General features: G+C 45.1%; 1 protein-coding gene across 1 annotated transcript in view; it reads right to left on the bottom strand.

Annotated features, from left to right (window-relative positions):
* LOC139688095 (transmembrane protein 151A-like) overlaps positions 1-3,543 on the bottom strand; it is a 161,141-nt gene extending 157,598 nt beyond the window's left edge. Inside the window, exon 1 of the mRNA XM_071585520.1 lies at positions 3,173-3,543. Within this exon, the coding sequence (XP_071441621.1) occupies positions 3,173-3,208 (36 nt within the window). The 5' untranslated portion in view covers positions 3,209-3,543. The remainder of the gene's footprint in view (positions 1-3,172) is intronic.
* Between the last annotated feature and the right edge of the window lie 8,609 nt (positions 3,544-12,152).

Raw genomic sequence — 12,152 nt, 5'->3', positions numbered from 1 at the left:
TGTGTCCCCAACTTATCTAAATTATAGTTCAATGCAAATGGGAATTTGCTCGCCAATAGGTATTCTGGCTAAACATTTTAACGTTTAAGATATGAATATTTATTAGTGGTTTAAAGTACCGTATATGGTGCATCATTGTATCAATTTTTACTCAATCAATTAGCATATCTTTTATCATAGACTAAAATCGAACATTCGTTCAATTTGAACATTAATTACTTCAAGAACTTTCATTGGCTACATCTACAAAATACATTATTTGATACGTGTATTTCAGTTGTTTCAATACATTTATTGCTATTCTTTGTTTTATTTTCAATGCATTTAATTTGTGTTGCATTACACTTAATTACTAGAGCCTTTTCCAATGTAATCAATAAGGAAAGGAAACTTTTTAAGACTATTTTAAATTTTTATAAGGAAAAAAGATTATTTTAAAATGTGTCATTTTCCAGTGACCCTTAGGATTAAGATGAATACGTTGGAATTTGGCAATTAGCTAATCTTACAATGTGAGGAATTTTGTTCTAAAATAAGTGTTAATTTATCGAATGGCACATTGCCATTTGATTATAAATTCGAATATTAACCAGAGACGGGGACTGCATTCCTCTCTCCCGTCCCGTCTGTAAATTAAATGGCCCAAGGGCGCATTGCGGCAAACCAAAAATACAAAATTAATTATTTCGCTCCGTATTCCTGTCCATATCTACCGTTAGCATTCCTCGACCCGGAATTTTAATCAACATAAGACGCCCTAACTCCCCGCGTAAATTAAACCCTCGCTTGGAGGTGGGTCCCCCGAAAACGGGCACGTTCCCCGATAAAAGCGAATTGATTGTCACATCCGTAAGGAATTATGGTGTAGGTGGGTACAGTGAAAGGGGCGGGAGCCGATGACCTTGATACGAAATCCTCCGGAGTCCTGCCGCCAATTCTAGAGTCCACCATCGACGACACCCCCCTCAGGGCCTGGAGAACCATAGAAGAAAACAACGGTTTTCGTGTTTCTTTTTTCATTTTGAAAAAAGGTCGTACCGCTGGCGTGTTTCCTGGGACGGTGCTAGTGTAAAGCGTGAACGCTGATGTCTAAACACGCAATGGCGTACACCGCTCCCTTCCTCCTCTTGCTGAGTGTGGGAGGCGGAATTTAAGGGGGTGTGTGCTTCCTAATTACAAAAATTCCGAGGGCACCCCATGAGTTTCCGCGGCACTCGCATCCCACGGCCCCGCTTCCCTCCCCCGTTCCGTCGGCTCGTCGTGGGCGAACGGAAGTGGTGTAAAAAGAACGAGAACCGGGGGACGGGTGGTTTCGCCGTCCCTGAATGGCCAAGAAGACTGACCGCGGTGACTTGCTCCGGCGGAACCGGCGAGCGTCGAGGGGAAACGCCGGTCGCCCCGAAGCCGCCGGGGCAGCCGGGAACACTCAGACGGCGTTCCCTCCCGACCAACCCCCCTCCACCTCCCCAGCGACTCTTCTTACGCTCCCGTGCCCCCTTCTCTTTCCCCCCTCCTCCCGTAGGACAAAATCGTATCGGTTTTGGCGGTGGGTATTTAATATCTGAGGAACAACTTTAAAATCGCACGTAGCTTGTGCCTTCGTATGAATATTGGGAGGAGGGAACGAAAGCATAAGCCTGTCATTTCCAGTGATAAAATTCTTAAATCTAGCAATAATTCACTCATAAAATGTTTCTTTTTTCCCTTGTGTAATTATGTGTGGATGATAAGAGGATGAAAACATGAGGTATTCGGCTGAAAAAAACTCGTAAAAACGAGGGGAAAATATTATTCGGGGGAATTATTTTTTCTCTCTGCTGGCTAAAAACATCCAATAAGTCTGATTCTCGTCCATTTAGCTAATTAAAGTCATAAATACGTCTAATCAGCTTTCACCTGTTTCTAAGTGCTGCTGATAACGAAACAAATTTGAAACATTGTACCAAATTAGCCTGATGGCTCTCCGAATAAAAGTACTTACGTTCATTCGAAAAATATAACATAAAAGCCTAATCCGGAAGTGTGAATCTGATCATCATTTATATAATAATTAAGTTATAAACCTGTTATTAGTTGATCATCTGTTACCGTTCAATATCCACTGCCACTGAATAACTTTACATACAGAAGAATTCATTTCATTTCCTGTGAAGAGGACAACGCCATTTGTTTGGCGTAACTATTACTTTAGATATACTCCAAATATATTAAACGATGACTTTTAATGTGTAACTTTGCGTAACGTTTAAATTCTTTGCAAACTAAGGCTTCAAATTAAACATGAAATAAAACGAGTTGTCTAACTTCATATATTTCATCAAAATTGTATAGCATATTAGAATTTGACAATCACCATCTGCGCTAACACGTTGTGTACGTATATTTAGTGCCATTCCAAGTAATTTTTATTGGAAAAGGAGATCGGAAAAGTCACTAACATTTCATTTACGATCATGTTTACTCATGATATTTGAAATTCCAAAGAGTATAAAGGAATATAATCAAAGAGTACTCTATATTTGAAAGTCAAAAATAGTGTATTTAAAAATTTTAATATTAAAATATTAATGTAAATTGTAAAAGAAAAATAATAGTGTGTAAGTCAAATAATTACAAAAATATTGAAACATATCATAGTTGAAATGTGCAGATGTAATGAGGTTGGCAAAATTTGACTAAAACATAAAAGCTATGGACAACAACGATGAAATTTAAGTACAGAATACAGTTTTTATTAGCATTTTAAAAGGTGCTCCATGGAAATTGAAGTTGACATGAGAAATTATCAACTTGAGGTGGCCATAATCGAGATTCACTGTAACATTCATGCAACACAGTACCCAGTAATTCTTATTCTCATTACCAGATGATTAATAATCATGCAGAGTCGTTTATGACTTTTATGTAGAAACTATGGGAAAACTTGAAATAAGTTATGTTTACGATAAATAAGAGATGCAATTTTTGTTTATCCAGAGGTCGCGAGTCTAGATTTTTGCCTAGGTAGTCCTAAAAATGAAGCGCAATAAAACATCAACTGGAAGTGTGCTCAATTCGTGAGCAAGGTTATATCCCGAAATCCCAAGGATTCACAAATCCGAGACATTGGGACCGTGATTCCTATTGGCGGAAATTCCTCATGCCCCCTTTAGGGGTCGTACGTAAAACTCACCTCCTCCCCTTCGTGGTCCAATATTCCGCTGCTCATCTCGGCGTGAGGAACTTATCCCGTCAGGAGATCCCGAAGGGTCCTCTCTCACCCTTCCCCCTTCCTCCGCGGGGGGACGGCTCCCTCTCTCCTCCCACGGCCGCTCCTCCTATCTCTCTCTCTCTCTCCCGTCCTCTCCCCAGAGGATGACGCCAAACTTCGCCCGTAAACCCTCCGCCGCCGCGGCCGTCGTCTCCTCTTCCTCCCGACCCTCGGGCGGGCGAAGTCCCAACCCTTTCTTCTCCTCCGCCCCCTTCCAATCAGTCGAAAGGGTGAATTTGTTCGAATCCCCACTCTTTGGTGGCCGTAACGCCGGCGATCATTCTTGCCGGTTCGCCTCCTCCCCGACAAGTAGGTTACGTGCCTGCCCCCCTTCCACCCCCAGTGAGCCCTCTTCCTTACTTCTCCAGCCTCCCGCTCCCTCCCCCCCAACGGAGGCAACTCCTCTCCCCCCACTCCTTCGACACTCGTCCCCCTCCCCCTCGCGCGCACACCCTCCTCCGAAACCCCTCTTCCCTCTCGTTCTCTCTCCCGAAGATTCCGCTACCGTCTTTCTGCTTCCTTCTCCTTCCTTGTGCAACACTTCCTCTTACACTTCCCCGTTTCCAGCAGTAACTCCTCTCCTTCTTCTTCTCACACCTTTTCAGCCTCGACCTTCTTTGAGAACTCCAGGAGAATGGAGTGTATATATATATATATATATAAGTAGACAGAAAGGGGGAGAGAAATTCCGCGTCCCCTCTTCCCTTCACGCCAGCTCCCTCATTTCCCCTTTTAATTCCCTTTTGTCGTCAAACCTCTCCCTCTCTCTTGCTCTTCCCTCTTAGCCTCCTTTCCTCACCCCCGCACTCAAAAAAAACTTCTCCCGGATGACTTCTTTTACCTCATCCCCCCTCTCATTTCCCCCGTAACTTTGTGCGGTGTCTTTCCATTAATATATATAAAAACTAACGGGGGAAAGTCTTCCTCCTTTTACCACTTTCGTCCTCTCCGTCTTTCTCTTCCTCTCTATTTTTCGCTTTCTCTTCTCTTTTGCTCTCTCTGGCAATTTGAATTTTTTATTCCGTCTCTTTCCTTGCTCAAAAAAAATAAGGTTTATTTACTCCCTCTTGTGACAGCGACTTTCCACCGTCTCCCTTCTTCCTCCTTCTCCTGCCTCACTCAATGCCTCTGAGGGCGAATACCCTCTTCCCTATCCCCCCCTCTCGGAGAAAATAACACCCCCTCACCTTCCCATCCACCTACGCGAAAATTTCCTGCCGAGAGGATTCTTTCGCCTCCTCCCTCCCTCCTGTCCTGTTCGCGGGACGGCCTTTTGTCTCTCTTCCTTTCCTCCTTTCGTCTCACGCCCTCTCAATTCCGGTCCCCCACACCCCGCACCTCCCCGGATGAAGTATGCGCACTCTTCTTCAGGGTTATGTGGAGTGTATCGAGAGGGATGTGCGTGAGTTCTTTCTTTTCCTCGATTTTCTCATGAATCAGGGGCGGAGATCAACGTTCTCCTCATTCCTTTCGACAGGGATCAGCGAAGGTTTAACTCAGGGGAATGATGGTTGGGAGGCGGGCAAATTTTTTTGTGTACAGTTTCAAACTTCGTGGTTTATATCCCATAGTAAAAGCATATAATTTAATGGCGACTTGTTATGTTTTTCTCATCGGTGTAATAAAAACTTCGCGAGTAGCGAAGTGTAGTCTGCATATATATATTAGTATATGCTATGAGGGAATGCACGCATGATGGTGTTTTGATGTGTATACAGGGCAGAGGGGTTGGAATTTGCGTCGTATACTGGGATCAGTGTTTATTTTGCATCGCTGTCCTTGTACTGGGATTATATAGGGTGGTTTACGTGCGTACGCGTGATGACGGCCTGTTCTCTGCCTCCTCTATATATCAAGACTCGCTTGTCTCCTTCCGTGTCCATTCCCACCGCATCTTTCTTTCTCTTACTCTCTCTCTCTCCCCTTAGCAGTCCGACTAACGTGGGGAGGGAGGCGGTTGGGAGGGAGGAGGAGGAGTGTGTTCCCGTTCCTTCCGCGTGCGTGCGCGGTAAAGGGAAGAGATGGGCGAGCCTCAGTGGGGGAGGGGACGCGAGGGGTTTAAGAGAAAGAGATGTCTATATAGTCTCCGGCTGTCGTCAAGGCAAAGATGCTGGCCCTGCTCCCTCCCTTGTTCCTGCTAATCGCCGACCCACGCCCGCGGTCGTCATCTCATCCCACTCCCGCCACCTCCCCACTCGCCCATTCCCAAACCCGAATGAGTCCCCCCGGAAGATATTTCCTTTCCTGCCCTCCCTTCTACTCCTCCTCCCCCTATCCCCTTTCTGGCCACTGCCACTCACTTTCCGCCCAGTAAAGAAGGGAGAGCAGAGAGAGAGAGAGAGGTAAAAAAAACTTGAAAAAGGAAAGGAAGAGAGCTTTTCGCTTTTGTTTTTTTTACTCAAAGCCCGAAGACCATCCTCCTCCAAGCGCTTTCACCCACCCCAAGGGGGGATTCACTTCACGCGCGTCGGGTCTTTGAAAAAAAATCAAGGGCGAGCGGAAAAATTCACCCCGTGTTCTTTTTATTTTAAAAAAATTTTTATCTTCTTTCTTTCTCCGTTCTCCTCTTCCTTATCCTTACTTGAATCTCCCGAAGAGGACTTGTATATTTTTTTTCCTTCTTCAGTTTTTCGGGTTGGTGTTTTCCCTCGCTCGCTCCCTTCACTCCTTACACACTCGCACACGCAGGCACACACGCACACACAAAAGGAACCAGCCCCTTTAGTCCCTTGCCCTCCCCGCACGCTCCCCCACCTCTACGGATCCTCCTGCACACGAGTCACACGGCGAGCAGCAACCGTCGTCCCCCAGCCGCGTGGGATGACGGCCGTCGCGATTTCTCTTCCCTCTTCATTAGCGCGGGTGGGACTTCGCGGAGCGGAAATGCCAAAGGAGGGGCCTTAGACTGGAGAGAGGAAATGGGATGGTCCTTTTTTGGATGTGGCAGAATTTGTTATTTCTTCAAAAATATATTTTGTTTCATTACTTTGGTAGGTCAAATCCTGGTGAGCGATGTGAAAAAAGCCAACCACTACAGCCAGGAGCCCGTCTTGCGTAAAGCGACGTAGATGTCTCGGCCAACCCTTGGATCGCTATCAGTTTGGTGGAGGGGGAAGCGGGAGGTAGGACACGTTGGCGTGTCCTCGAATGCGAGAGGAATCTCCGCTTCAGAAACTGTGCTCTTCCTCTCTTAATATATTTCTCTCGCCGTCGGCAGTCGATTCCGACTTTCGTTTAGGGTCCTCGGCGACTCGGCTCTCCCTCAAAATCTCACCCCGACCCTGTTTTTTTCTCTCTCTTTTCCGAATGTATTTATTCCGAGTGTCCCAACGTCTCTCCGCCTCGATCCTGGGACAAGCCCAACTGTTGACGCAACACTTCACGCGCCCGAGAGAGAAAGAGAGAGAGACAGCGAGAGCGTACAACGTGTTTGGCGGGCTCGGTGACAACTTCGGCAAAAAATCTTCCCCGGGGGCGAGAGGGGGTGGGCAAGGGATCCGTTTCCTTCCGATATCCTCCTCTTCGGAAAGTGGGGAAACTTTCTTTCTTCCCTCCTTCCAGGGGGACTGGGAGGGAAGGTGTGTTTCACGCGGAACGAAGCTTCTCTTCGTTCTAGATGAACTCAACTCCACCCGCCTCTGTCCAGAGAGTAGGAGGTGATTCTTCCTGGGCCACCTCAATGCTTCCGGATGCTCCCCTACGCGTCCAGAGGGAGGAGAAGGACTCTATTGGCCCTCGAGGTGGATCTCACAGGAAACGGCGTCGTGGAAGATTATTCCGATCCTTCCTTCGGATTTCACCACCCCGCTCTCTGCCCGATCCACGAGTCCACGCGGCTGTCGTCCGTCTTCTCGCACGCGAAGGTGGAAAACAAATAGGGCAACCGTTACAAAATTGGAAAGAAAACCCCGTGCCATCCACGAGAAACTTCCGTGCTATTACGAGGATTGGATGTTTATAAGGGAGGGTTGAAATTTTAACGGCAGACCCTCCTATTGGTAGAGTCCAGGGGAGGTTTTTTTCCGGTTGCGGGACCACTTCCGAGGCGGGTATGGTTGGGTGGATTTGGGGTGGGGGGGTCCGTGGGGTCCCAGCCTCTTGTTCCCCCTACAAAGGAGTGGTGGTGATCTCGTGGTCGGAGGGAAGGTGGAGACGTGGGCCGCGGCGGAGTGGTGCGACGCCCCCTTCGCCCTCAGCGACGCTTCTCACACTGCGAGCCCGCTCGCGATCCTGTCGCCGCCAGCCCCGCCCGCCCCGCCAGCGTCGCCGACGACCCCAGTGCGCAGTCTCCTTAACCCTCCTCTCCCTTCCCACCCCATCTCTAGGGCCTCCCCTCCGACGCCACCCCCTCCCCCTCGCCCACCCACCACTGCCATCCACGTGGGGAGAGAGGGGTGTGTATAGAGGGCGGGGATGGACGGGGGGGGAGGGTGGAAATTCAGCAGCCCCAACAACCGAAACCCACCCCCCTCTCCTCCCTTCACATCTCCCCTCCTCTCCTGGGCCGGACCGCCTGCGGAAACCTTCCTCTCCGTCGAACACACCCTCCGCAAGAGAAAATCCTGCACCCGTGTCTTCCTCCACGTTCTTCCTCCCTTTACCTCTTCTCTCGCTCCCCCCTTTAAGGCTCGTGCTCCACTCCTCTCCTCTCTCGTCCCATCCCCCGAATTGCCATCCCCCCCTTTGTCTCGTCCCGAGGTTCAGTCTCCCCCTTTCTCCCACCGCGACTCCATAACTCCCTAATCTCAAACCCCTCTGGAGAGCATCATCTCCCTCACACTTTCCTCCCCCCATCCGCACCAGCATCACCATCCATTGCCCCCTTACCACCAACCCCCTTCAGACCCACACGCAACCCCCTCGTCTCGACCGCATTTTCCCGTCCCCGGTTTGACAAGCCCCTCTCCTCCTCCAACCCTCCCGTAACCCGCAGCATCCAAATCTGAGCCATGAATTCCCTCCCCGAAAATGCATAATGACACGTTAAAAACAACACACAAAAAAATACCCCGTCCAAACTCATCATCCCACCTACGCGCAAGTAAAACATCCGTCCTCTTAAATTTTTCATCCCCTAATTTTCGTTTGTTTTATTTTTTTTTGTCCTCGCTCCCCGTTTCTTCCCGGCCCTTCGAGACGCCAGCGTCGTTTATTCCCCCCGGTCCTCCTCTTCCTCCCGACTACGCCCTCTCCTCCCTGTCGGCGATTTGGGCGAATTTGGATTTCAAAGGACTGGCTGGCGACCGGTAATGAATTCAGGGCGTTCGTGCTGAATCTCCTCGGCCAAGGGATTCAAAATTTAGGTGATGACGAAAGTCCCCCTCAGAATGGCGTGCCTCAACCGAGTCCCAGAAGTTTCCCTTAGGGCGTTTCCCGCCCAACCTAGGGCCGCTGAAATACGTTTATCGCCATTCGGTTAGGGTCGTTATCGCAAAGGAATGAATCCATCAACTAATTATATACGCGGTGCGAAAGGCATGGATTAGATACGGTCTCGTCAACTGGATGGGAGCGTTTTCAGGAGGTAACGTCTGAATAAATAAATCTCAGTAGGTTTTTGTGATTTGACATTTGAGGAGGCCAGGATTGAAAGATGTGTACTATGTGAAATCCTGCTCACATAATGAGAGTTGAAATCGTAATTCTCCTAGGTTGATCTATGACGATTACGATTAATGATGAAATATTGAAGGTTTTTTTAATAGTGTATTCTATATATATCGAATGGTAGTACTTACATAATTTGCAGCTTTGTCGAATTAGATTTGTTGCTGCATTTTTGCATTGGATTTCATTGATCGTCCTTAACAATATAAGAACTATCAAGAGAAAAATAAGCAATGAACACCAAAATGTTGTGACACCATTTAGGCATTCATGCAATCTTGAATTACTTCGAAGAATATAAACGCAGAGGGTTCTAGTCTTAAATCATATTGATAATTACTTTAACTTCATTTCTAGTAATATTTTTGTGACTTTATTACCCATCGTAGTTATGTTGAGCCCCTATTTTTATGATTCAAAACATTAATTACCGAATTCACAAATTAGCAGAATGTGACTCCCCCGTGACACGTTAATCCCGTGCTTGCCCGTGCGTGACATGTAACTCATTGCTCATGCTTTAACCTTAGCTTTTCATTTAAAAACCATTCACTTAAGGTTAGACTCTCCATTCCTTTTTCATACAAGCTCTTTCTAAACGTTTGTTAACATGTTACGAGGTTAAAATTTCAAATATAAGCTGAATAAAAAGATGTAAACGACCAGTTAAAAGTTAAGAATTGTTTTCACATTAAATGTTAATGGAACGAAAGATGCAATCAGATGACGGCTAAGGTTCGATTTCTTAGAAATATTTGTTTGTACTTCTTTTGAAATAATCAAGCGTTTTATTTTTGATTTTACTTTAATTATCACAGGTTAACTTTTAAAGTCCTTCGTGAATAAGTAAATTGACGTTTATGTTTGTAATGATCTTTCTAATCACTCGTGAACTAAGTGCGGAATTACTTCTGTCTTTTCTCCTAAGTGATGAAAAATATAATGACCTAGGTCTAGTGAATAACTAAGGCAGCTGTTAAAAACTGCGTTTGGTATTGAAAATATGCTTTTACCTACCAATTTATTACGGTTTAAGTCTGCAAAAAGTGAAGCCCGCATGCACTAGGTAATGTCCGTACAAAGCTCGTAAGATATAAAGAAAAATAATACCACCTTTAATTTTGAGAAATATCGAGAAACTAGGATTATACTAGAAAGAGCCTACCGCCATTCATTAACGGTCTATTCATCCTTTGGCGTTTCCTTCCACCGCCTCTCTCTTTCCTTGATACCCGGAAATCACCCTTCTTCTCCCTCGGTAATTTTTCCCTTCCGTGGCTCCTTTTGCTACGGTCCTTAGTTAACTATTGTGCATCAGAATGTGCCCAATTAGTTTTCTCCCCTTCTTTTCTCCGAATTCTTTCAAATGCAGTACTCTTGAGGAATTCTTCCAAACGCTTCTTCGCTTATCACTATGTCTATCCATTTTATTTTTCATAATTTTCAGTAGCGCCACTTTTTCATCTCATTTCCAATCTTCTTTCCAATGATGACAGTAACTTTCCCGACTCGCTGTCTTAAAAAAGTAAATTTCTTCTTTTGTGCTTTTTGAAAATGAATAGTGCATCAATAGAATTTGTGATTTATTCTCACTATACATAATGTCATTAATGGGACAAACAGTGAAAACAAATTCTACATAAAATGATGATTTATTGTTGAAATGTGCCTTGTATTTAAATTTTTGGCATTATATATTTGAAATAAAATTCTCAAAGCAATTAATCGTAGAAAAATTGGACCTCCAGTTTATTTATGGCAGTTTCAGCTTGAATGTCGGGTGTCAATTCTTTTTGTCCGAATTTCTAAAATAATGAAATTAAACGTTGGTCGGAAACTCTATATTCGCATGCTGTCTTGTCGCATTTCAAAACTGTCTCCTGGATTCGTACTGGGTGGTTTGGTATTTACCCCTTCATGATATAAATAGCGGCTTCCAAATTTAGAGGATAAAACCCTCACTGAATGGTGAGTTATGGCTGTCATAGGCAGGCAGCCTCTTTCATTCATGTATATTTTGGATTTCCATTTGGAATTAATTGGGAGAATCACCAGTCAAATTTATACTTTAAAAAGCCTAACACTTACACACACACACATACATACACACACTCATATTTATATATACAGTGGTAACAGTTAAAGATAAGTCGAGTGAGATCGTTTTTGACATAGAAAAGATCCAAAAGAGATGGAAAGAATATACAGAAGTGGTAAAGATCATGGTAAAGAACTGAATAAAGTATATGAAAAGAATATGGTAAAGAATAGCCAACAAGGTTAGACATAGAAAAGGAACAAGACCTAGATGAAGATAGCTTAGGTCCAGGTATACTCGGCGATGAGATTAAGGGAGAGGGCAAAGGGCATTAAGGGAGATGAGACTAAATTAGGCCGTGAGGGTAGATAACATTCCTCCGGAACTACTAAAACGTTTCGGAAAATGTAGGAGGAAGAGTCTATGTGGACTCATTCATAGAATCTATGAGGAAAGAATCTAGCCGGAAGATTTTGTGAGATCAGTGTGGGGTGCTATTCCGAAAAAGGTGAAGGCTGGATCATGTGAGGACTACAGAACAATCAGTTTGATTTTGTACGTAGCTAAAGTTGTTCTCAGGATCAACAACAAAATGATAGAGAGTAGGGAAAATGATTACTTGGGTGTTTATCAGTTTTGGTTTTCGAAGGGGTGAGGCATGCCGAAAGGAAAACAATTGAGGAAGTACTAGGCATGATGGGCGAGGAGAGGGGATTGTTGGGAGTAATCATAGGGGGGCAGGAAAAATGGATAAAGGGCGTATTGATCGGCAGTGGGGTGTTGAAGACTGTGATAGAGGGGAGAAGGTTCGGCAAACGAGGAAAGGGCAGGAACAGGATAGGTATGTTGGACGGGATGAAGGGAGGAAGGAAGTGCACAGAGATGAAGAGGGACTTCATGTAGAGTAGGTTGTTGGTATTTTTTTCTTTTAGGAGTCACAAAATATTTATTTGGATTCTGTTTCTATCAAAAACCTACCTTAACCGGTAGATTACTTAAAGTAATATGTATATATACTACCTTGATCAAAAATTTCCCGGAATTTATTCAGAAAATTAAAAATACAAGTTTATTCATCTAAATCTATATTGTCCCCTTCAAAGTAATCCCCATCGACTGCAACACACTTATGCCAGCGCTTGATCCAATCCTCGAAACATTTTTTATATTCGGTTTTCGGTATGTCCATCAGTGCTTCCTGCGATTTTTCCATTACTTCCTCTCGGCTGCTAAAACGCGTTCCCCGTAATGGTTTTT

This window comes from Hetaerina americana, unplaced genomic scaffold (genome assembly GCF_022747635.1).
Source record: "Hetaerina americana unplaced genomic scaffold, ioHetAmer1.1.p SCAF_2, whole genome shotgun sequence".
NCBI lineage: Eukaryota > Metazoa > Arthropoda > Insecta > Odonata > Calopterygidae > Hetaerina > Hetaerina americana.
The sequence above is the reverse complement of the archived record's forward strand: the minus strand, read 5'-3'. Positions and strand labels throughout refer to the sequence as shown.